The sequence below is a fragment of the Malus domestica genome, chromosome 08 (genome assembly GCF_042453785.1).
Source record: "Malus domestica chromosome 08, GDT2T_hap1".
NCBI classification, from domain to species: Eukaryota; Viridiplantae; Streptophyta; class Magnoliopsida; order Rosales; family Rosaceae; genus Malus; species Malus domestica.
Window position 1 is genome coordinate 5,632,746 of NC_091668.1, and position 25,234 is coordinate 5,657,979.

Below are 25,234 nucleotides of genomic sequence, written 5' to 3' on the forward strand. Positions count from 1 at the left end.
ACATAAATTTGCATCCACACATGTCTATATGACTTTGTATAAAGTTGTTAATTTGTCAACTTGCTTCATACGGTCGGAAAATACTTTATGAATAAATACTAGACTTCTTTGCTAACGATTAATCCAGACTAGTAAGCGGTCATCCATAAAGTCAGGCCTCATTCATTTGACTCTATTAGGCACTTACATCCAATGTTTTAAATATCGATAATATCGGCGAAATATCGCCGATATTATCGTTTTTTTAAGAGTCCGATATTTCTACACATATCCACGTGATTATCGTCAAAATATCGTGATATTATCGTTAATATCGATAATATCGCGATATTATCGATAATATCGCCGAGGCTCCGTTGCCGAGGTCACGGTGGGGTGTGGGTGGTGTGTCTGTGCTCCGGGAATGAGAGTTGCAGCAATTTTCACAACGGATATGAGGGAAGAGAAAGTGCGAAGAGAGATAGATAGAGAGATTACCGGCGAATTTCTGCAACTCTTCTCTGTGAATATGAGGGAAGAGAGTGTGAAAAGAGAGAGAGAGAGAGAATTAAACATTTCAATCTGTGGTATGTTCTGAAGCTCGTCTATGAAGAGGAGAGGAGAAGAGTGCGAAGAGAGAGACTGAAAGTCTGAAACATTTCAATATGTGAGGGCGAAGGAGTCTGAGGACTGAGATCTCAAATAAGGGAAAAGCTGATGGTTTTAATTGTCAAAAACCATGGGCGCTGATGGTTTTGATAGACTGGGAAGGATCTCAAATATATATTTTATATTGAAGCTTTTGTCCAAAAAAAATATATATATATATATATTTTTTTTTTATATTGAAGCATGGATCCAAAGTGGTGGACAGGTGATGTGATTTTGATGGACTGGGATCTCAAATATATATTTTATGTTGAAGCCATAGACCCAAGGTGGTGGACGGGTGAGGTGTGATGGTTTTAATAATGAAGACCACCCATTATGTGGGTTTTTTATATTTTTAAAAGTTTAAGATATATTATATATATATATATATAAATGTTATATACATTGTAAATTATTTAGATGATATTTTGTTTTTTTTTTCAAGGCAAGCATATTATATATGTACATAGAACATTCTTCTATGAGAAATAACATATTAGTCAATAATTATTTACATTTGTTGTAGTAAATTTAATTAATTCATCAAAATATATAAGAAATTTACCTAAATTCGCCTAGGCCGCCTAGGCGCCCGCCTAGATCCCGCCTAGGCACTAGGCGCTAGCCCGCTGCCCGACTAGCGCCTAGCGTTTTTTAGAATCTTGGTACTAAGTCACTCATGTATCTTACCATGCAATGTATAAAGTGTAAAATATTGTACTAATTCATTATATATAAATGATTATGGTGTGTTTAAACTTCTTTCATTAATTACTACATATTTTCTACACTCACAATATTTGCCAGCTCGCTATATAATCAACTTAAATCAGTTAAATCCATCATGTAATGCATTTCCTTCCAATTTTTTGTGATAAACTAATAGATAATTGACTAAATAAACATCCTGCAAAGTTTCAATAAAAATTTCCAAGTTTTTCTTACAATTTCCGTGGTTTCCATGTAATTTTTATCGATATCGATATTATCCCGATATTTCCATCGATATTTCCGTGTTTTCGGACTACCGATATTTCCGATATTACCGATATTTTCTTCCTTGCTTACATCCAAGATGGCATCGCCACTTTCGTTTCTTCCTTACGTTTGCATGACTTTTTATTTGTTTTTATATTCCCTAAGTTTTTATTCTTTCCATAACTTAATTTTTACTAATTCTTAATTATAAATTGATAATCCACCTCATTTAATGTTTAAAATTCTCCACATAACTTTTAATCAAGCCTGTGTTATAAGATTTAAAGGCTACAAAGAAGTGTAAAAACATTTGTCCCTTGACCTTATCCCATATTTATATCACCTATTTACACACTATAGTTTTGCGGGGGATCGTGGGGTCCATTTCAGAGAATATAAAAGTTTTCGTTTTGGTGTACATGGTACATATACGTATGAAGTACAAACAAATCTACTATATGAGTCAAATGTAACACCCAGGTGTTTGAATTCAATACATTGTAACAACCCGTCCTGATTAATTTCACGGGTTTTGGAACGAGGGTATTTTGGTAATTTAATTGGTTTTGGGCTAGATATTTTATTTTTGTTTTTTGCCTTGTTTGGTGTGCCCAAGGGGGCCACCTTTGATTTTGTCCCCCAGCCCAAAACACTTCACCTCTCTCTCTTTCTTTCTCTCCCTCACTTCTCTCTTTCTTTCTATACTCTCCCCCGAGCTCTATCTCTTTTACAGCTCACTCTCTCTATCTCTCTCTACAACTCACTTTCTCTATCTCTCTTTTATAGCTCACTATTTCCATCTCTCTCTCTTACAACTCATTCTCTCCATCTATCTCCCTCGCTCCATCCTTCTCACTGAACATCACACACCCAACCAAGACAAACGACGACACCACCACCACCATGATAAGCCTTCATCGTTGTCTCCATCCTCATTTGTGAAGCACTGAGAACCTAACAACCATATTCTGCGAGTTTCGTGATTTCCAAGCCATTTTCCGGCCATGGCTGGACCAAATTTAGGTATGGTTCTCTTCCCCTCCTCCGTAGCTTTAAATCCATGTATGACATGTGTTGATATACAAAACCGGAGGTCTTGGAACAACGTAAATCTGATCGTGAATCTGCAAGTAATGTAAAGAACACAAGATGTATCGTGGTTCACCCCAATGTTTGGCCTACGTCCACACTGATATATTGTATTTCTCTGAGAAGTGAGGGAGAAAACCTCTGTAATATGAGAGGGGATGTGAGAGGGTTTCAGGCCTAAGAGTTGGCATCCCCTAATTGTGAGGGTGATGAGTCCTTTTATAGAATAAGGGATCCTCACTTATTACATATTTGCTCCTCCATTTATTACATAATTACATTTGAGTCCCCCGAGTATTTGTACGAGATCTAAATACGGAGGCCCTAAGTATGGTATAAACAGTAGTCCCCCAAGTCTTCAGTCAATAGAGTCTTTTGGCTGGAGACTTGAAATTCAGTCCATGTGTGGGCCGAAGTAACTAGATGTTGTCTTAAACTGATGCTCGATATGAGGCAGTGCTCAATATGAAATTATGCTAAACTAGAAGTAGCACACGCTGCGAGGCTGCTTGGCTCGTGGCTTATGTTGCATTTGTTGGCTCAGCTTGTGGCGTTTAAAGGTGAGGGAGTCCCTTTTATAGAATAAGGGCTCACTCCTCAATACATGCATGATGGGCTAGAGTTGATGCTCTCTAATGATGGTGAGGGAGTCCATTTTATAGAATAAGGGCTCGCTTCTCAATACATAAATGATGGGTTAGGAGTGATGCTCGCGGCGAGGCGGTTGCTCAACTGGTGGCGATGCTCTCTAACGAAGGTGAGAAAGTCCGTTTTATAAAATAAGGGCTCGCTCCTCAGTACATCAATAATGGGTTAAGAGTGATGCTCGTGGCGAGACGGTTGCTCAGCTGACGGCAATGCTCTCTAACGAAGGTGATGAAGTCCCTTTTATAAAATAAGGGCTCACTTCTCAATACATAAGTGATGGGCTAAGTCCCCCAAGTATTTTTCATGAGTGCTCTCTAATGAAAGTGAGGGAGTCCCTTTTATAGAATAAAGGCTCGCTCTTCAGTACATAGATAATGTGCGCTCTCTAATGGTGGTGAGGGAATCCCTTTTATAGAATAAGTGCTCGCTCCTCAATACATGAATGATGGGCTAGAGTCCCCCAAGTATTTTTCATGAGGCCCAGTTGAGGCCCAATATATGATGTATAGTATAGTGTAGTTCCCCAAGTCTTCGGTCAATAGAGTTTGTTGGTTTGAGACTTCAAATTGAATACATGTGTGGGCCAAAGTGACGGTTGTTTGGAACTTGGAAACAGTTTTACGAGTTATTGAGCAATAGATGTACACTTAGTTCAATATTTAAGCCGAAAACTAAAAAAATAATTGAAAAATATAGTAGTGAGGCCCAGAACATTGTCAAATGAGGTTCTACACTTAAGAATCACAACAGAAAATCTCACCTTAATTTTCAAAAATTCATAGTGAGGCAAAAGTGAAAATAAATAGATTAAACGGTGATTTATGTACGAATTTGCAAAATTGACTGAAAACTGTGAGTGTTAATCCACGTTTTTTTGTAAAATTATGCAAATTTTTTGTTTTCTTGAAATATTTTATGGTAGCATTAAGGAAATATTTATAATGTATTTGAAAGTGGATTGAGGTGAAGGTGAAAATAAATAGATTGAATGGTGATTTATGTACGAATTTGCAAAATCGACTGAAAACCGTGAGTGTTAATCCACATTTTTTTGTAAAATATGCAAATTTTTTATTTTCTCGAAATATTTTCTGGTAGCATTAAGGAAAATTTTATAATGTATTTGAAAGCGGATTTATGACTTATTGAGCAACAAGTGTATATTTAATAGACTATTTAAGGTGAAAAGTAAAATAATAAGTGAGAAATATAGAGATGTTAAAATATATATTTAATGCATTTTTTTTCCAATTAGAGATGGTAAAATGTATATTTAGTGTATAATAGATTTTGCATGGAAAAATATCTCTTGAAGAACATGAATATGATAATTTGTTGGAGTGGTAAGAGAAATAAAAGAAAAATGTAAAATGATTGAAATTCCTGGGGTGCCAGACGCGTGACTTTCTGGCACCCTTAAGAATTTGAACAAATTTTGAACTTTTTTTCTGTTATTTCTCTTACCACTACAGCAAACTATTATATTCATGTTCTTAAAAATATATATTTTTTTTTCGTGCATGGAGCACGACTAGCTTTTTGAGCACCCGGGAGTTCGCCTACGTGCAGGAGGCCCGCCTCATCTTGTTTGTCTTGGTTTGCCTCGTTCTGCATTTGAGGTGTCCGCATTGTTTTGCATGCCAGAAGCCCGTCCCTTTTTGCTTCCACAGAGCCCGTGTCGTTTTTTTATGTGTGCACGGAGCCAGTCGCGTTTTGCTGTGCACATGGTAGGCCTCGAATTATGTGACGTATCCCACCTCATTTTCCCTGCACGAAACCCACCTCGTTTTGTGTGTCAAAAGCCTCGCCCCGTATTCTGTGAGTGGAGCTCGCCTTGTTTTGTAGGCCATGGTTTGCCTCGTTTTGCGTACGTCGGGACTACCTAACATCCATGTTTTTTACAAAAATGCAATTTTTTTTATTTTCATAAAAACTTTTTAATGAAATTGGAAGCAGTTTTACAGTTTATTAAGCAATAAATATATATATATCTAGTAGAATATTTAAGCCGAAAACTACAAAAATATATGAAAAATATATAGTGAGGCCATAAAATTGTCAAATGAGTTCTAACTCAAGAATCTCAACGGAAAGTCTCACCTTAATTTTTAAAACTTCATAGTGAGACAATTGTGAAATAAATAGATTGAATGGTGATTTATGTACGAATTTACAAAAGCAACTGAAAAGTAAGGCGAACAAGACATGCATTTTGAACATCAAATTCAAATTCTACAAGAATCAGATTTAAGAATTTTCACTTATAAATAAGAGAAATACTACTTAAACATATTCGTACATGCTAAAAAATGAGTGCGCTCGTGAGATCAGGCAGACGTAAGAATTTTGTTCAAGCATCGTTTGGTTTTTAAGATGAGTAAACTAATTTGCCCCCTAAACTTTCACCTAACTTTCAATTTCCCTCCTGAACTTTTTGATTGGAAAATTAAGGACTCAAACTAATTTTTTTAGCCAATTTGCCCCCTACCGTTAGTTTTTCAAACATTCCATCTATTTATACCATATTTAGGGCCTCGTATAAATACTCGAGTAACTTAAATGTAATTATGTGGTAAAGGAAATGGTAAATATGTAATAAGTGAGGAGTCCTTATTCTATAAAATGACCCTTCACCCTCACAATTAGGGGAGGCCATTTCTAGAGCATTCTCACCCCTCTCACATCTCCTCTCATTACAGAGGTTATCTCCCTCACCTCTCAGATAAATACAATCTCAGTGTGGACTTAGCCCAAACCTTGGGCCAAACCACTATACATCTTGTGTTATTTACATTACATGCAGATTCACGGTCGAATTTACGTTGTTCCAAGACATCCGGTTTTGTGCATCAACATTTGGCGCCGTCTGTAGGAAACGACACGAAAAGCTATGTCGGTATTCTCTCAATTTTTCATCTCACCACCATGAAACCTCACCACAATATCCTCCGTGAATCTGCTCACCTAAAAACCACAGATCCAAATGTCTCAATCCCAAATCCCCCAAAACCCATGAATTCTCCAAATTTCCCAATCCATAAACAAACCCAATTGATTGATTCATAAAAAGTTAAAAACTTTCCACTTTCCCACTTCCCCATATTCCTTAAATCTGATTTGATACGGTGAGCCAGAACCTTCAAAGTTTATCAGGCTCGGAGCGGCAGGCCGGCCATGGCTGACCAGTTCGAGGACAAAGTCACTCATTCGTGTGAACAGCTCTCTGTGATGGAAGTCTTCGAGCCCTCCTCTTTCCGACACTCACTCACTTTCGAATGTAAAGCCAAACGACAACCACCGCGATGTCGTCACCAGTGCCAGACAATGTCTTCGTCTCCCAACTCTCCTGATTCGTCCTCTCCTGGTACGACGCCGTTCTGGTCGTCTCCCTAGCTTGCGCCGTCGTGCACCCCGTCCTCAATTTCACCTCCACCTCCTCATCCATAAGCAAGCTTCGTGATGCCCCGGCCATCAAAGTCTCCAATCTCCGCTCAATCCTCCCCCTCGATCAATCTGACAAGCTCGTCGTTGTACGCGGCACCGTCGAAGCCAAGTCCACCGTTGACAGCACGTGGACGAGCCTCAGGTCCGGCGTACTCATCTCTAAATAAACAAATCATAGAGCCGTCGTTGTTGACAATACCAAAACGTGTTTAGTTCAGGAGTGGAACGGCTTAATCGGATAGTCGTCTAATTTGAGAGCGATAATTTGGAGGTATTGGAGAGAGCACTAATCGAATTTGGTCAGAAAGGTTCATTTCGTTCTTGTTGATGGTGATCAATGACCAATTTAGGATATTATGGTTGTGAATGTGGAAGGATCAAGGCATAATTTACCTCTTACGATAGTTTATCATCATTTGCAAACTGTACACGCTTCTCCCTATTCTTTCTTGGAAGCACATTCCTGATCTCTCCGATGAGGCTTTGCCACCGCCAGCAATAAAGGGACTTTTGTTCGGATTTCCACAAATCTTGTGGAGTACTGAAATTGGATACTTGAATGGTCCAGAGGTTACATGTGCAGTATTATCAAGCGGGTCCCACGTGCGGTGGTATGAAGGAGAAGGCGAATGAGATCAAGAAGAAAGTGAAGTTGCTCAAAGGGTTGTCGAAGAACCTGGCGGTGTATTCTCAGATAGGTTTTGAACTGTTGGATTCTTAAGAGGGTTTGGTCGATCAACTTCAGGGGAAGATGATCTCGGAAAGCGCCGAGGAATTATAGCTAAAACAATTGGAACAGCTAAGAGGAGAGGAAAAGAATATTTCAGAAACATGAAAAGAGAAAAGCAAAAGTAAAAAAGGAAAAGCATTTGGGGGATCCAGCTGAAAGAAGCTTTCCCATCCATTGTTCTCACTTTTTTCGGATTCCCTTATACTCATTCCTCTCGGCGCAGAGACAGGCTGTAAAGATTAATTGGGTGCACATGTATGACAACAGCACACGGACAGAAAACAGAAAGCAAAAGCAAGGAATAAACACTCACACTGCAAAAGCAAGGAGTAAACACCCACCAGAATGATGTGATTTACTTTCCTTATTTTTGAATGATGTAATTTATTTTTCGTATCTTTCGGAAATATCTGTATAAACCCCATCAGAGGGTAAAAATAAAAAATAAATAAAAAAACAGTAAAGCCCAAAATAAATGGGTTGGCATGTTTTGTGGAGGGCGAAGGCCCATAAGCCTAAAATAACACCAACCAGGTGATCAAAAGTACGCCCAGTACTCCACAATTATTCGGCAACCGCCCGCTATTACCACCAACCAGGTGATGAAATGTACAACCCGTACTCTAATATCATTTGGCAACTAGCCATTCATGCCACCAACCAGGTGATGAAATGTACAACCCGTACTCTTCTTCATGCCAATAACCAGGTGATCAAAAGTACACCCAGCACTCCAAATTATACATGAGCATTACTCATGTTATTCATACATAAATATTCATGAGCATCACTCATGACAAATCATACATAAACATTCATGACCATCACTCATGTTAACATTCATGAGCATCACTCATGACAACATTCACGAGCATCACTCATGTCAATCAACATAAATATTCATGAGCATCACTCATGTCAATCAGCTTCAAAAGCCTCATTTACAGAGTTGTAGCTTCAAAAGCGTCATTTACAGAGCTCTAGCTTCAAAGCTTCACTTGCAAAGCTTCACCTACAAAGCTTCAATGCAGGGTATACAAATACCACCTCTGAACAACCGCCATTTCGGCCCATACATGGATTCAATTTGAAGTCTCCAGCCAACAGACTCTATTGACCGAAGACTTGGGGGACTACATTATGTACCATATATTGGGCCTCAAGAAAAATACTTGGGGGACTTAGCCCATTATCTATGTACTGAGGAGCGAGCCCTTATTCTATAAAAGGGACTCCCTCACTTTCATTAGAGAACCCTCATGAAAAATACTTGGGGGACTTAGCCCATCACTTATGTATTGAGGAACAAACCCTTATCCTATAAAAGGAACTCCCACACATAGACTGAATTTCAAGTCTCCAGTCAAAAGACTCTCTTGATTGAAGACTTGGGGGACTACTGTTTATACCATATTTAGGGTCTCGTATAAATACTTAAGGAACTTAAATGTAATTATGTGGTAAAAAAAAGGGCAAATATGTAATAAGTGAGGAGTCCTTATTCTATAAAAGGACCCATCACCCTCACAATTAGGGGAGGCCATTTCTGGAGCCTTCTCACACCTCTCACATCTCCTCTCATTACAAAGGTTCTCTCCCTCATCTCTCAGATAAATACAATCTTAGTGTGGACGTAGCCCAAACCTTGAGGTGAACCACGATACATCTTGTGTTATTTACATTACATGCAGATTCACGGTCAGATTTACGTTGTTCCAAGACCTCCGGTTTTGTGCATCAACACCATCCATATTTCTGTTAAGTGAGACCATGTGCACAATATGTGAGGGTAGTTAAGTCATTTCACTCTTAAAAATGATTAAAAAACTGAAAAAAAAATTTTAAAAAAAAAATTTTCCCTCTATTTTTCCCTCTAATTCATATCCTCAATTTTATTTTTCACTCGTTTCTATGCATGAGAAATGACATACGGTGTCATTGTCTTCAAAAGTATCTAAGTTAGTATTTTTCTTTAAGCATGTACTGCCATTTTTATTTTCTCTAATAAATTAATAATTTAACAAATTAGTTTGAGTCCTTAATTTTCCAATCGAAAAGTTCATGAAGGAAATCGAAAGTTAGGTGAAAGTTTAAGGAGCAAATCGACAGTTTACACTTTTAAGATTGAAAAAGACGTAAAAGTAAATTACAATATCGAAATGTACACTTTAAAAGGGTTTTTTATTAATCGAAAGATAACGGGTCGGGTTACCAAAATGGATGTCGGCTCTCCATTTCCGCGTAAGAAAAACGTAAAAGAAAATGAAATGGGGGGCGTAAACATAATTTGGTGAAGCGGGAGACAATCAGGGTTCGTTGGTTTGGAGGCAAAATTAAAGATTGGCGTGGATGGTCCGATCGCATGGCCTCTGTACCTCCTCCTTTACAGACTCACCTTCGTCTCTCGCCTGGCCCAGGTCTGTCTTCTCCAATCCAATCCAATCCCCCAATTACCCTTTTTCAATTTTTAATTTCAATTTTGTGTTTCTATTGCTTTTGGTCTGTTCGGTTGCCGGGAAAATGCGGTAAAGAAAAATTACCTGCAAAATGTCGAATCTTTGGATGATTGATTGGCGTATCTGTGTCGCCCTAAATAGTTATGAATTGGGGTTTATGAATTTGACCTAAATTTGGTTACTTTTTGTTTAATTTTATGTGAAACTAGCTGTTTTTTGGGTGGATTGCAGGTGAGAAACCCCTAAATCATGAAACCCAGTTGCCATTGGCTCCTATTCGTATAGTCACTCATGCATCTCAGCTGCCTGCTGAGTTCTTGCAGCCCTCAGCTGAAAGGCCATTTGTCATTGGTTTCGACTGCGAGGGAGTTGACCTCTGTCGCCATGGAACTCTCTGTATCATGCAGGTCTGCGTAATTAGTATTGTTGCTGTATTTTGTGTATATTTGTTCAGCTTCAAATTTGTGTCCAACCTGTCTCATTTATTAGATGTTTGTCTGATCTAAGCAAGGGCATATATATAGGGCCCGTTTGGAACTGCTTCTGTAGGAACCACTTTTGCTTCTAGACGTTTACATTAGAAGTGCTTTTATTAGAAGTAAGTTGAAATTATTAAAAATACAAGTGCAAAATGATTAAAAATCCAAGTGCTTCCTGGAAAAACATTTGGAAGTTATCTGGAAGAGCACATAGCAGGTGCTTCTCCAGAATACGCTTATATGACTGCGAAGTGCTTTCAAGGTTTTTTTGCAAACGCCATCAAAAGCAGTCCCAAACAGGCCCATAGATTGTTAATAGCCAACTACGAAAAGTAAGTCAATAAAATACTAAGAGAAACTGTTCGTTGCTTCCCAAATTGGTTGTCATTTTGCTTTCTGATTAGATTTCTTGCATTTGCCTGCATTTTTGTTTATCTGAAATATATAAAGGCAGTCTCTTGTTTGTAATTGTCTGCTATTTTAATAAACTGGACGTGTTTTGTTTCTGCCAGCTTGCATTTCCAGATGCTATATATCTGGTTGATGCCATTCAGGGAGGGGTGATGCTGATCAATGCCTGTAAGCCTGCACTTGAGTCTTCCTATATCACCAAAGTCATTCATGATTGCAAACGAGATAGTGAGGTATCTGATCGGTTTTATTTTCATCCCAGCTTGTACCTTCTTTTAATAAGACATTTTGTTGCCGTTATTGAATTTTGTTTTATTTTTTCAGGCCCTGTACTTTCAGTTTGGCATCAAGTTGAACAATGTTGTAGATACCCAGGTGAGCATCCTTTATCACTTGTTAGAAATTTCGACATATTTTTTGATGTCAAATCTAACATAAAAAGAATCCTTATCCATCCTCCGCCCTGTCATTAGATGGAGAGAAGTTTAATCTATGGGGACTGAATCGAAATGTTGAGTTTCATGACCTGTCCATGATGGGCTGGCTTAGAATGACATTGACATCACTTAGAAATACATCTCTACTTTCTGTGTGTTCTCGTTTGAATTTAACCGTTTCTGATATGTGGCCTGCTTAGGTGGCCTTGAATCCTTGATAATACCTAGAAACAACTTTTTATGAGGGTTGGCCTGATAGTGGTGCTTCATTGACTTCTACTTCTGTGCCTAGTCGATCTTGAACTTTTATAAACATGTGATTTATCCTTTTATCACTTGTCAGAAATTGGAGCCCTCTCGCTATGATAGAATAATAATATTATTTTTGGCATTCAGATTGCCTATTCGCTGATAGAGGAGCAAGAAGGACGGAAAAGATTGCTAGATGATTATATATCATTCGTTGGCCTCCTTGCTGATCCACGCTATTGTGGTATTACATATGTTTGGTGGTATCCATTGAAGTTTCTGTTTGTTATCATATTTCCATATGCTTTTGGATTTACATTGATTTGATGAAAATAACCGATACTTTTGTCTTCCAAGAGTTTAAATTAATCATAAGAATAATCTATTTAAAAGATCATTCTTCAAGTACTGGACCCAAGTATTTAATGTTATCTGATTACATTCCAAAAGTTTTCTGGATGACAAAATTAGATACAGGGACATGATGAATTGGATTGTTAGGTTTAGATCTTCCCAGTATGGCTTCAGTTTTCATTTAAGAGTTTGATTGCAGGAATATCTTATCTTGAGAAGGAAGAGGTTCGTTTCCTCCTTAGGCAGGTTCGTTTCAACATCATAACAATTGTTCATGAGTTCTGTTATTATCTTTTTCTCCCTGTCTTGATTTTCCATATAAAATACATTGAAGGTTAAGTCGGTGTGATGGTAGACGGGGAAAATGATTATGAGATTACAGCCTGATGAAAAAGGTTTTGAATCACTCTGAAGTGGTTTACACTTAGATTATCAACAAAAGAGCGTTGGCCATATAACTTAAATTTGCATAGTTTGATGTTGATTCATAAATTCTTTACGCATCGTTTTGAAAAGGGTCTTCTGTCAATGACATTCATTTAATATACGTACAGGATCCCAACTTTTGGACCTACAGACCTTTATCTGAACAGATGGTCCGCGCAGCTGCAGATGATGTCCGCTTTCTTCTGTATATCTATTACAAGATGATGGAGAAATTGAATCAACAGTCATTATGGTCACTTGCAGTTCGTGGTGCGCTCTACTGCCGCTGTTTTTGCATCAGCAATAATAATTTTGCAGACTGGCCATCTCTCCCCCCTATTCCAGGTCTTGAATCTTCTTCAATATGTATGCCACACAACTATTACTTAAAGACTTCAAAACGAGGTGAAACGTTCTGCATGCATATAACCTAGGTTCTCGAAAATGCTGAGTTATATACAAGCTTAAAGCTTTACGTATGAGGCTAGTTTGCATTATTCAAATCCAATTAATTCTGCCACTAAAAATTATGTGCATGTCGTCCATCAATCAGTGTTCATTATGTTAATTTTTGACAGATAAGAATCCTCCATAGTTTGTCTATACAGTGTACATATAATTGGATGCTAATTCGGATGTTATTTCTCCTAACAGATAACCTTAAAGTGGAGGGCAATGCTCCAGAGGAAGAAATCCTTTCAGTTCTTGATGTTCCTCCGGGAAAGATGGGCCGTGTTATCGGGAGAAGAGGATCTTCCATCTTGTCAATAAAAGAGTCTTGCAAGTACAATCTTCTCTCTATCTTTGTGTGTTTCTCCTTATCTATCTGTGTTCCGCTAATCTCTTTCTCGCCCCTACATTATATTTTTATGTTATTATTATACAGTGCTGAAATTTTCATGGGAAGCGATAAGGGTCCGCCGGATAAGGTCAGTCCAACGAATCTACATGATTTAGAATAGTTGTTCCAAGTAGACGCAAAAAATTGATCGAAGTTTGTGGGTGTTTTTTTTTTTTTTTTGGTCTTTTTCCCGGAATGCAGGTGTTCATCATAGGACCAGTGAAGCAGGTGAGGAAAGCAGAAGCCATGTTAAGGGGGAAGATGATGGACGTGCAGTACTACTAGAAACCCATAAAACAAAAACGTTTATGATGTCCTCTTCAACCCTTTCTGTAAAATAAATAAAAATACAATCTAATAATTTCCGGCTGCTATATGTTATTGTATGATTGGAGGGATACTCGGAAAAACAAAAATCATTCTAATGTATAATGACATGTGATGTACCGTCTTGTGCTCCAGTCGCACTCCACACACAGCCCCGACATCTAAATCGATTGATAAAGGAATTCAAAACTACAATTAAGATTTAAAGGCATGTTTGGTAGGAATTGCTTGTTTAGTAGCTAAAGTAGATTTAGATGAAGGAATGTAAAACTACGGGCGAAGAGACAATTAAGATTAAGGCATGTTTGGTAGGAATTGCTTATTTAGGACCTAAATTAAAGCACTTGCCTAATGTTGCACATACAAGTGCTTTTACAGGAAAGCACATGGATTGTTTATAGAAAGTCTTGCAAGTGCGATTCTCCCTCTCTGTGTACCTGTCAGGATGTTCGGCGGTTCACGTTCTGAACAGGAATACATAAATTGCCAACAGAATCATCTCCGGATCCATTTGATGAGGATTATAAGAATCCGTAAATGTTGTTCATCGTACATCGTGCAAATAGTTTTGTCAGATACTGTTTGTATTTAATTTTAAATAAAATATTAAAATAATTTCTAACCGCATAATGTACGATGAACGAATATGATTCACAAATTCCTGAGATCCTCACAAAGATGATCTGGATTCCAAAAGTTGGAAGAAAAAAACTGTTTCAGTTTTTTCAAAACTACTTGCTGTGACGTGAAAATAAACAGTTGTGAAAAAAAACAGGTTTATGTTTGATAAACTATGGTGCTAAAAGCTAAAAACAAAAAGATGGGGTTAGCATTATTAAATTTTCATTAATTGGTATTGACCGCCTGCCTCCAATAAAAAAAAACACATTTCAAATAAGTGTTTGCATTCTGCTATTTTTTTATCCATAATTTTGGAAACAAAAAATATAACACTTTACTTTTTCATTTACTGAATATAATTAATATCCTAACTTTTTTAAAAAGCTGTTCTTTAAAAAATTCAAATAACCACAAACCATAAATTGTACCACGCAACAGAAACAGATACCACCGAACAATGAAACAGATATTCTGAACCCAACCACCAAACAATTCCACACGAGTTCGGCTCGGCACACCAGAGCCGAACAGAAAATTGAGTAGAGGAATTTGGGGGAGCAAACAGAGACGGGTGTTCCCGTAACCATGGCAAACTGATTACGATATACTTGTTTCACGACAAAATCAACATCTAGACTACTACCCACATAGTTTTATATTAAAACGCGTTGCAATCATCTCGACTCATATCAATACATTCCTCGAATCACAGTATTCCGCTGAGGAGTAGGAACACAAACCAAGCACACCAAAACACACAACTACCAATATTTTAGCCGAGCAGGCAAAAGAATATGTAGGCATGAAAATGGCGGAAAATAACGAAATTACTTTTGGAATCCACCGTATTGGTATTGCTGGTTGCCGCTGCTGAGACTTGAGAATAAGTCGTCACCTATTCCTTGTGAAGATGGGAACCCTGATTTTCCAAGACCAGTCCCCGAACCCATTGCTCTTCCCATGTAATACGAAGTTGGGGGCCCCTTCTCTCTTTCATCAGTTCCATCAGTCAATCCACCCACGATTCCCACATCCGCCAGATTCACCTTCTTGGCTGCAAGTACATCAAGTAAAGGAGCAATCACAAAAGCGACCTAAACATGCATTGACGTGCAAATACTCATAATTTGAGCACACGATTACTAAAGAACCAGAGCTGTGCCCCTGTATCCCACACTAATGTATATAAAACTTTTGAAATAAGAACTAGCGAAGATTTATATTTGTCACTTCCATGAGAAACCCACTCGAACATTTACCCAATCAATCCACTCACCGAAAATGAATTAGACTCAAATCAATTACCCCTGACCGTATATATCAAGATTACAGATAACCTTAATCCTAACACGACCCAGACACTTGTCATATTTTAAAATAAAAGACCATCTCAATTTTTCCGAATCTCAACTCACAACTTGAAAAAAAAGTAAAATTTAATTTCATGTACAAACAAATAAATTATGCTATGGAAGGAAATATTTCAGTTGAGATGGATGTACTTACGACCAGATATATTAAGATCAATCAGTCCACGGCTAAGTGAATCGGCCCAAATGCCAGATTTCACCTGGAAATCCTTCTTGGGTGGGGTCTTCGAATCTGCTAAAGATTGTTTCCCCACAACATTGTGGCTGCCATCATTGACAGAACTTTGGGAAGGTTCTGAAGCTGCTGAATCAGAATGAGACGTGAACGCCCCCATTATATCAGATCCATCAAAATTGTTAAGTGGAACAGTGGCAAAGGGATCAACAATGTTGGTGTTTGTTGGTGCAGCATTTGTAGACTTGGCTTCTGGCTGCATAACTGGATCAGGGGTGGCAAAAAGATCAACTGTTGAAGAAGCCGGTGGGGATAGGGTTGGTTGAGACGCAAACAGATCAAAGCCATTCTGTATAAATTAATGATAAAACATGTTTGTTAGCGAAGAACTTCAGACGCTTTTGAGTAATAAAAAACACTTGGGATAAACCCTAAAACCAGTCGTTTGTTTGCCAAAATCCCACAGCTAATACATTTTCACATGCTTAAGCAAAAAACTTCTTCAAAGTTTGCATAAATTATGGGGTGTGCTTTAATTTAAACCCTCTTGGTTATGGTGAACATCACAACTGAAACATATGAATGTCTGACCTGAGTTTGAGAACTTGCTCCAGTTGCTGTCTTGGGTGGTGCGGATACAAAAGTTGAGTCTGCAAATGCTCCAGATGCTGCCTGGGGTGGTGCTGCTGACACAAAATCTGCATCTGCAAACAGATCAACGTCCGATGAACTGCTGTTCATAACAGGCTTTTCTTCAGGAACAGATGCTGGAACATCTACGAAGTCGTCCATCAAATTTTGTCCAAATAGATCCACTTGGTTCGAGCTTGCAACAGCAGCCTCTGTTGAGAATAATATAGTACACACTGAAATGTTAAATTATATTCAATAAATCATTCATACTATTTAAAAAACACGCAAATACAATAATAACTACACGTTCAGTTAAATGTCAGTGCATAATAAATATGATAGAAGAAAAAGCAGGAAAATTTACACCAACCAATAGTATAGTGATATTCATATAAAGCGTATATGTTTGAACAAATAACGTAGAACTCAACAAAAGATGTACTATGTTCCATGGCACAACCAGCATCCTCAATGGCTTCAGTACAACAATTAATGGTCAAGAATTACAAAGACAAATGGCATGGAATTGATTGCAGCTAAACAACATTTGCCGATGTCTTCCCCACAAGGCTTCCTTTTAGTTTTACACTAAACTACCAACTGCAGCAGAGTTCATATGTACTTACTAGCAGTAGAAGTCCCTCGCGGATCAAAATCGTCATCATCATCAGCAATACTTGGGCTTTGCGTGTGAATTGAACTGTATGTATCAGCTTCATTTGATTTATTTGATGACTTTGACTCACTAGATGATATATCATCCTGCCCTCTCCTGCAAGATAAGCATTCTGAAATTAATCTAAACACGATCACATAGCAACAAAATTATTGGGGCAATATATACGTGCTTCAGTCTCTCTGTATACAGAGGGCAGGGTCTGTGCATCAGTGAGAGAGAGCTGCAGACAAAATTAGCTAGTAGTGATAGAAACCATCGTATTGCAGTTCTGAGTCTCAGAAGAACCTTTTTAAGTGTTATCCAAAGCCTCTCAGTCTAAAGGCACATTAGTTTAAGGATTGCAGCCTATCACCAACAGTAAAAATCAAATACCTGCTTCGTGTTGAGCCCTTCTTTGAAGAGCTCTCTCGATTCTCACTTGTAGCCCCACGTCGAGACCTGCTTGAGCTGAACTTCTCAGTCTTGTCTTCTTCATGTCTGTCTCTATAGCTATCGCCGAAACTATCACCAGCAGCTGCTGTACCACCTAGACCTCCATAGCGGTCACTACTCTGAAAGCTGCTATTACTATACGAGGATGAAGTCGCTGAACCTGACTTATATGTTATCCCAGTAGATGAAAGTCCAAAGTACCTAAAGTTGGCAACGTGCTAATAGTTTATAAGATGAAATCTAATCAAAAGATTTCAGAAAAGTTGAAGTAAACTTGAAAACCTAGTCGCCAGAAAAATAAGCTTACTTGTCACGATTTGCAGCAGCTTTGTTTCTAACTTCTTGTATTTTATCTTTATTATTCAGAAGGGCCACTATATTTTCAGCCTTCTTTCTCACATTTATTCCATTATCTTTCCCACTTGGCTCAACATATTCAAAGCTTGAGAGTGACTACACCAAAAGGAAAAAACAAAAGAGAAATAGAATGTTTTGAGCATATTCAACCATATTCTCGACTTGATAGTTGATATACACAAAAACAAGTTCAGGCCATAAAGAAATAGTCCTTACTGAGATTTGGAAAGTATGTTCTATAATGTCATCAACAGCACGCTCAGATCCATGTGAAACCAAATATTCTATAACAGCCAATGCCTGATGCAGAAGTTGTTTCAGACATGAAAGGGATAAAAAGGCACATGACCCAACGACACCAAAATATAGTATGCGTAGATCTCTATAAGCATATATGTGCACAGTCCAACTGAATTCTTACCTTATAAACATGACGCCAGTCTTTTCCCGTCTCACTTAGTCTTGTCCATAAAACACTCATAACCATCTGACATTCCGAACTAAAAGATAACAAGAATCAGCAAGTGCGTGTAAGTACATGTTCCTTCTAGATTCCGGAAATTGGCACTATAAAAAAAGATTTTAACAAGAATCCTTAACAGTTCACTGCAGTTGAAACTCACAATTTTTTAGTGGCCTGTGCAATCTCTGCCAATGCAGAGCCATGAGGACCCCAAGGTTCACTATCTGTCGCATCCAATACCTACCGTATAACAGCAATGAAACAAATTCGGTAAACCAAAAGAAAATTCAAACCGGACATAGCCGTTAATCATATCATCCAGAGTCCAGCTCCCGAAATGAGAAAAAACAAATTCATATCCGCCAGTTTAGCTAGTACATTCAAAGTATACAGTCTAAAGCCAATAGCTAATGCCAACCGACCGTGGGCATTTCAAAATTGTAGAAACCTGTTCCAGTGACCTCTCAAAGCTAAAAGACCAAAAGCATAGCTATAATTTCAGCTCAAATGTATCTACAAGGATAAAATCTAAGGCTGCAATGCTATGATGACTATTGAGGACGAAAACTAAATAACAAATTTTGCTGTTTGAATCCGCCATGAATACAACAATTCGAGTTCAGATCTATAATTTTTGTCACACAATAAGAAATTCCAATGAAAAAGGAAAAATTTCGCCGAATTAACAGTAAATTACCTTCTGCTCCATCTCCGGAACCTTCAAGACCTTCAGATTCACCTCCCTCTTTCTGCACATCAAGATTAAGCAAACAAAATGTCAATTAAATTGCAATTGATATCAAATAAATCGAAAAAAATTGAGTAAAATCGCAACAAAAACTGACATTTCTCGGACCGTTTGATCGAAGACCTTCATGAAATCCATGACGAATCTGCAAAATTCGGAAATGCGAGATCAGATAGGAAGAAGCAAAATTGCGATTGAATCAGAGCGAATCGGAGAAGTTGAAGTCAAATTTTTGGAGGAATGTAAGAAGATTAAGGAAGAAAGAAGAAGGACCTTTGAGCAAAAAGTCGAAGAGAAAGGAACGGAAAGGATTTTCAGATCTTGGCGTGCGTCGCCAGAAGAGGGAGAGAGAGATAATCGGGGTGGTTGTTTTGTGGTTTTTAAATCGCATCCAATTGACAGAGAACCGGTAAAGCCAACGAGGTCCCGCGATGATGTTTGTGTGAGCTTTACTTTTTCCTTGCCAAAAAAAAAAAATATATATATATATATATATATATATATATATATAATACTTATTTGATTAGAGTTTATTTGAATGTTTTTTTTTAAATGATTAAAAACGTTTTTGATGAAAATATTTTTAGAACAATCTTTAGTTAAGATGTAAGTAAATTCTAAAAAAAATCTCTTAAAGTGCTTCCTAGAATAAGCACATTACTAGTGTTTCTTGTAGAAATCACAAAGTGCTTTTGAAACCTAAAAATATTTTCTCTAAATCGCTTTCAGTCATTTTAAAAACACATCAAAACGAGCCTTACATATATGCTAAAAGAAATTTAGACTAAGCTGTATAATAAGTTAATCGTAGTAAATAGTAACAAATTCGTTATTAAAAAAATTTGATTTTAAAACCGACTGCTTATAACCATCACGAGTTAGCCCAATGATTAGGATGAATTTTAAGTCGTATTCTACATGATATGTCTTGGGTTCGATTCCTATCACTCGTGAATCACACGATGGTTGGTGAAGCTGAAATACTTGTGCAAGTCTTCCAACCTCCAAGAAAATAGACTAACGTGATGACCAGCTAGTCCCTTTTAAAAGAAACCACCAGTTATAGGCAAATATCAATATATGGGAATACTTATGTATTTCTTATTTTTAAAGATGATTTTATCTATGGATGAGATTGGAATTATTGATGGTTGTTTGTATTTAAGGGTTTAGGGTACGTGGCATTACTTTATGGTACAAACAATACAATCATATTCGTTTATTCTCTATGTCATCATAGTCTAGCCATCTACATAAATCAAACAAATTGACAATTGATGTCATTTGTTATCAAAATTATTGGTTTATTCAGTACATATAAATGACTAAACGATCTCTAAATTAAATAAAATTTATGGAGATGGTATGTGAATGGTGATAAAGAGAGTGAACGACGTTTATACGACAAAATGATAATGACACCGTCATCACTCAAAGAGAAATGAACTTAGTATACGTAAAGAGTCAAATATTATCAATTTATTTTCATACTCATTTATGATAAGTAAACACGACAACGTACAAGAGAATCTACAGATCTTTTTTACGGTGTCTATATTGGGTTTGGGAAACTTGAACAGTTAAATTAGCCAGCCGGCCCAAAGTATATTGGGCTTGGGTTTCTTTTAATACAGTCTTCAACCTCTAGGCCTTCGCGTGCCGGTTCATAAACTCTATTTACCAATAAACCGCCGGTCACATTACTCCGTCCAACATACAAACCCAAGCATCCTATTCGTCCGTCACCACAAACTTCCTCATAGCCCGTTACATATCTCCCTCCCTTCATTTCTTTTGAAGTAAAAATTTATGAACTTTAAAAGCTCTTGTTACTATTCACTTTGACGAAAAACTATATTTTTATATTAAAAAGTCAATTACAGTACAATTTACTTTACCCTTTATTTTGTCCTTATGGTTAAAACTCAAAGTTTTCTAAAAAATTAACTACCATTTCACAAATCTGGATTCTCGTAGTCTTTCTTTGTGAAGATTTTTATAATTCATCAATCTTATTCGTTCATTGTATATTGTGCGGTTAAAAATTATTTTAAATATTTTTATTTAAACCTAAACATAAACCGTATTTAACAAAAACTGATCGCACAATATACAATATACAATATACAATGTACAATGTACTAATATAATTTATAGATTTCCATGATCTCACCAAAAGGATCCGGATCCTGCTGGCCACTTCAGGTCATCAACTTTACTCTTCACCAGTCCAACCTTCATCAGAAATCACCCAACTTCTTCCCTTCAACGCGGTTTTCAATATTGTCAGTCTGATTTTTCTTTTCTTTTAATGTTCAACTTTTAATTTTTATGAATTTAATTTTGATATGTTGACCGTTGTTTTATTGAATCAATATATATTTTCAAGTATTTGTGGGTCAAAAAATTCGATTTGGTTGCAGGGTTTTTTAAAGTTGGTTGCTTTTTCTTGTTCTGGGAACCGATCGAAGCAAAAATGTTCAAGCGGGTGTTTGGGAAAGCTAAGCAGGAGGCCAATCCCCTGCCCACGATTCACAAATTAAACGATGTATGGGTTTTTTTTTTGGGGGGGGGGGATTTTTTATTACTCGATTTTGTTGTTTTTTGCAGAAATTATGACAATGAATTGGGTTTTGTGATTGTAATTGTTTGGGTATTTTTTTTAACTGATAAGTGTTGGGTTTTTGGGATTTTGCAGACACTTGAGATGCTGGAGAAGAAGGAGAAAGTGCTTGTGAAGAAGGCAGCTCAAGAGGTTGAGAAAGCTAAACAATTTACTCAAGCAAAAAACCGAAATGGTAAGAAACCCGAACGGTCTACATTCAAATTTTTCGGTTATTCTTTGTTTCGTGTAGACGATTTCAATGTTTTGTGAATTTGATACCATATGTGGATATGTTTTGTATTGAATTTGAACAGAAATCTTTGTTTATTGTCGATTTTGTTTGGCTTTTAAGAATGTGGGTAGGTTGTTCTGTTTCCAATTTTGTTTTCGTGTTATCCATTTCCGGTGGAGGGACTAGGGAGAACAAATTGTCGTCACTAGTTACCTGCTTAGGTGAATTTTTCTGCGTAAATCGTGATAGGGGATCATGAGCGTGATTCGTGTGTAGATTCCGTTGAGTAAATTCTGTAGGTTGTAGAAGCAATTGAGTGGACATGTGACTCAGACTTATACCTAGTTGTGAAACCTATGATATTGTGTGGTAATTATTATTAAATCGTATACCTTGTTGCTGTTTTTAATACAGCGGCGATAAAGTGTTTAAAAAGGAAGAGGCTTTACGAACAACAAATTGAACAGCTTGGGAATTTCCAATTGCGCATTCACGATCAGGTGCTTGTTGTGTTGTTTTAAACTCTAATGAAGTTTGATGTGTTGACTGTTTTTGTTGAAGACCCGTTTTGTGTTGGGGTTTTAGATGATAATGCTGGAAGGTGCAAACGCTACGACAGAAACTGTTGATGCATTGAGAAGTGGAACCGCTGTAATGAAGGCCATGAACAAGGCCACGTAAGTTGAATTTGAACTTCATTCTGTAGAAGTTATAGTTTCCGTGGTCCATCATTTCCATAACTATAGCATCATTCTCATAACTATAGCATCATTCTGTAAATACGTCTTAAATTACTCTTTTCACTTTCTCTTTATATTGCTTTGTTTTGAACATGTCTTTGGAGGTTGAAGCATACCGTATCCTTTTGTTCTGTGTAGCGCATCTCACCTTTGGCCTGTTTTTCCTACAGGAAAATTGAGGATTTGGAGAAAACAATGGATGAGATCAATGACCAAACTGAAAGCATGAAACAGATTCAGGAGGCACTGTCAGCACCTATCGGTGCAGCAGCTGATTTCGATGAGGTATTGTCTTTGCAAGTTATTAGTTCGTAGATTCAATGCTTTTTTTCTTTTCAAATCAATGGTTCAAATTGCAATATTTATTCTCACAGGATGAATTGGAGGCCGAGCTTGAAGAACTAGAAGGAGCTGAATTGGAGGAGGAGCTTCTCCAGCCAGCCACGAGTGCTCCGGCAGCTCCAGTATATGTAAATCCTGAAGCAGGCAGGCAACCAACCCGACCAGCTCCTCAGAGAAATAACCGTGAGGAAGATGAGCTTGCTGCATTACAGGCAGAGATGGCACTTTAAGCAGTTATATACGTGTATCAGGTAGATCATTTGTCTCGATAATATAATCATAGCTCTACAGCCTCTACATGACTGTCACTGTCAACTATTGTTGAATTAGGGTAGTTGCACACCACGGAGATCATATCATTCAAACCACAAGCATATCATTTTAGAAAAAGTCGTTATGCTGAAAGCGCTATACATGCATGTTATGACAATTGAGAAAGATTTTGAAACGCGCGAGTCCAAACATTTGGTTATCTATACGGATTGTTTGTTTGTTTGTTTGATCTTTTCGTGTGCTGCAATTTGAGTAAGAGTTGTGTTTCTGCAAGCAGTTGATGATCCGCCCTTCGTTATGTTAATTCCATTCATTTTGACGGGTTTCATCTCTCTGCGTGTAGTAGTAACATGTAGCAGGAGACGTTTAATAAACTATGGGATGGTGCGAATCTCTCGGACTCTCCAGACTGACCAGTAGACCTTTTTACCGCATTTGATGATTGTGAGGAGACACTGTATATATAATTTTAAGCAGATAACAGTGTGTACTATGTAATTTACTCGACTTGTAAAACCATACCGGGAACGTTTGGCCCTCGAATCCCGGTTCAATGACTAAAAAACCAGATGGGAATACAATGTTATGTCTTAGTGATACAATTATGTATGTCCTTTTATGTCAATGTCAATGTTTTTCTTTTAGTCCATGTCAATATCAATGTTAAAATCCTTGCATATTTAAAGGTGTAAACATCGTCGCAATGACCGGGCTACCTGCATGCAAAATATGTAAGGTCATATTGAAGGATTCAATGGCAGAGAACAAAGAAATCTTGGTATTGTATGGTATTGGAACACAGACACGTGGTATATATACTTATATAATATGAAATGAACGATGGGTTTATACTTTGGGAGATGTTATTAGCATTTAAAAATTGTCATCTATGCACTCTAGCTTTATAAAAACACGAGGGAAAATCTGCATAGACGAGTGCATGCTGACATTTTTTGAGTGCCATAGAAGCTCCTTATACTTTACCTTCCTTTTGGAACGAGGGAAATTGATGCAGACAAAGTAGCACTATTGTGATAAGATTCATGCACGAGGAAGTCCAAGTAGTGCATTGGAAAATAAATTTAGCTTTAATAATATTCTATGTACTAGGATTATCGAGGAAGTCCATGTAGTGCACTGTATTGGGATTAATTGGGTTCATGCATATCATTAATTTGGGTGATGAATTCAATGTATGGAATGGTGGATAAAGTCTATAAATCACTGTAAGCCTAAATCTCTTATGTTCTATCAACTAGGGTATTCCGTAAGAATCAACGAGGCATATATTTCTCTTGTTTTTGGGAGTCGACAAGACTTATTGTGTTCTAGAGTTTGTTCTTTTTCTTATATTATATGCTGCATCAGAAATAAACTTGGAATTTAGACATAATTTGGAATTTATAAATTGACATCAACTCTATGTTTGGATTCATAAACATGAATATTTAGAATTTCTATATAAATAAAAAAAATGGAATTCAAGACTTCCATTTCTCAAGCTTAAATTCCATGTAAATAGTTATCAGTTTCAAAATTTTACGAGAGAGTTTAAAATCAATTACAAAAGAAACTCATCCTTTAGTGGTCACCATTACCACTCCCACCACAGTTGCTATCACCACCACCACTCACGATCATCACCACTTTCGCCACCGCCGCTGCTACCACCATCCACCATCACCACCAATACCTCCACCTACTAAATCCACAAGTTATAAATTATTTATGTATATGACCAATAAAGAACTTGGGTTTGCAAATACATTTTATTATAAAGCATGAAATTGGTGTGAACAATGCTTGCAATTGACAAAATTATCCTACTTAATAGAACAAAACATTAAAAGTGGAGGACCATCAACCCATCAGTCCATCATCGTATGATTATATACAAGAAAAAACAAGAACTTGTTGTATAGTTTTGATATGGTTTTTCAAATATTTTACTAATTCAGAGTTTAACTTTTAGACATACAACAAAAATTGTCCATGTTGCTAATGGCATCTATAAGATTATCTTTTTTTTTTCTTTGACTTGAGATCACTCTGTCTGGCATAAACT

General features: G+C 37.2%; 3 protein-coding genes across 5 annotated transcripts; 2 read left to right on the forward strand and 1 right to left on the reverse strand.

The window, feature by feature from the left end:
• Nucleotides 1-9,716: 9,716 nt before the first annotated feature.
• On the forward strand, nucleotides 9,717-13,633 carry LOC103410690 (uncharacterized). The gene is made up of 10 exons (XM_008349366.4): nucleotides 9,717-9,936; nucleotides 10,207-10,382; nucleotides 10,967-11,098; nucleotides 11,190-11,240; nucleotides 11,699-11,795; nucleotides 12,105-12,151; nucleotides 12,460-12,676; nucleotides 12,986-13,115; nucleotides 13,218-13,260; nucleotides 13,374-13,633. The coding sequence occupies exons 1-10, from the start codon at nucleotides 9,882-9,884 to the stop codon at nucleotides 13,455-13,457; spliced, it is 1,032 nt and encodes a 343-aa protein (XP_008347588.1). The 5' UTR covers nucleotides 9,717-9,881; the 3' UTR covers nucleotides 13,458-13,633.
• Nucleotides 13,634-14,694: 1,061 nt separating this feature from the next.
• On the reverse strand, nucleotides 14,695-19,449 carry LOC103441006 (clathrin interactor EPSIN 1-like). The gene is made up of 12 exons (XM_029106809.2): nucleotides 19,251-19,449; nucleotides 19,075-19,122; nucleotides 18,927-18,978; nucleotides 18,390-18,469; nucleotides 18,188-18,266; nucleotides 17,983-18,066; nucleotides 17,717-17,862; nucleotides 17,350-17,610; nucleotides 16,925-17,070; nucleotides 16,257-16,507; nucleotides 15,627-16,014; nucleotides 14,695-15,174 (listed from the first exon to the last, which is right to left on the reverse strand). The coding sequence occupies exons 2-12, from the start codon at nucleotides 19,113-19,115 to the stop codon at nucleotides 14,948-14,950; spliced, it is 1,755 nt and encodes a 584-aa protein (XP_028962642.2). The 5' UTR covers nucleotides 19,116-19,122; nucleotides 19,251-19,449; the 3' UTR covers nucleotides 14,695-14,947.
• A 1,666-nt stretch (nucleotides 19,450-21,115) lies between these two features.
• On the forward strand, nucleotides 21,116-23,813 carry LOC103441007 (vacuolar protein sorting-associated protein 32 homolog 2-like). 3 transcript variants are annotated; one of them, XM_008379709.4, is made up of 8 exons: nucleotides 21,116-21,262; nucleotides 21,401-21,525; nucleotides 21,676-21,775; nucleotides 22,229-22,314; nucleotides 22,400-22,491; nucleotides 22,725-22,839; nucleotides 22,929-23,147; nucleotides 23,447-23,813. In XM_008379709.4, the coding sequence occupies exons 2-7, from the start codon at nucleotides 21,454-21,456 to the stop codon at nucleotides 23,124-23,126; spliced, it is 663 nt and encodes a 220-aa protein (XP_008377931.3). In that variant the 5' UTR covers nucleotides 21,116-21,262; nucleotides 21,401-21,453; the 3' UTR covers nucleotides 23,127-23,147; nucleotides 23,447-23,813. The 3 variants fall into 3 exon arrangements, with proteins under 3 accessions (XP_008377931.3, XP_008377929.3, XP_008377930.3); XM_008379707.4 differs by having other exon boundaries at nucleotides 23,513-23,813; XM_008379708.4 differs by having other exon boundaries at nucleotides 23,516-23,813.
• Nucleotides 23,814-25,234: the final 1,421 nt, after the last annotated feature.

Bases quoted from the DNA above. Each gene is read 5' to 3' on its own strand.
- LOC103410690 (XM_008349366.4), top strand. From the start codon at position 9,882: ATGGCCTCTGTACCTCCTCCTTTACAGACTCACCTTCGTCTCTCGCCT. The intron at 9,937-10,206 runs GTCTGTCTTCTC...GGTGGATTGCAG, and splicing joins TCGTCTCTCGCCTGGCCCAG to GTGAGAAACCCCTAAATCAT. The intron at 13,116-13,217 runs GTACAATCTTCT...ATTATTATACAG, and splicing joins TCAATAAAAGAGTCTTGCAA to TGCTGAAATTTTCATGGGAA.
- LOC103441006 (XM_029106809.2), bottom strand. From the start codon at position 19,115: ATGGATTTCATGAAGGTCTTCGATCAAACGGTCCGAGAAAT. The intron at 16,015-16,256 runs GTCAGACATTCA...TAATTTATACAG, and splicing joins GAGCAAGTTCTCAAACTCAG to AATGGCTTTGATCTGTTTGC. The intron at 15,175-15,626 runs GTAAGTACATCC...ATGTACTTGCAG, and splicing joins TGATCTTAATATATCTGGTC to CCAAGAAGGTGAATCTGGCG.
- LOC103441007 (XM_008379709.4), top strand. From the start codon at position 21,454: ATGTTCAAGCGGGTGTTTGGGAAAGCTAAGCAGGAGGCCAATCCCCTG. The intron at 21,776-22,228 runs GTAAGAAACCCG...TTTTTAATACAG, and splicing joins TCAAGCAAAAAACCGAAATG to CGGCGATAAAGTGTTTAAAA. The intron at 22,840-22,928 runs GTATTGTCTTTG...TTATTCTCACAG, and splicing joins CAGCAGCTGATTTCGATGAG to GATGAATTGGAGGCCGAGCT.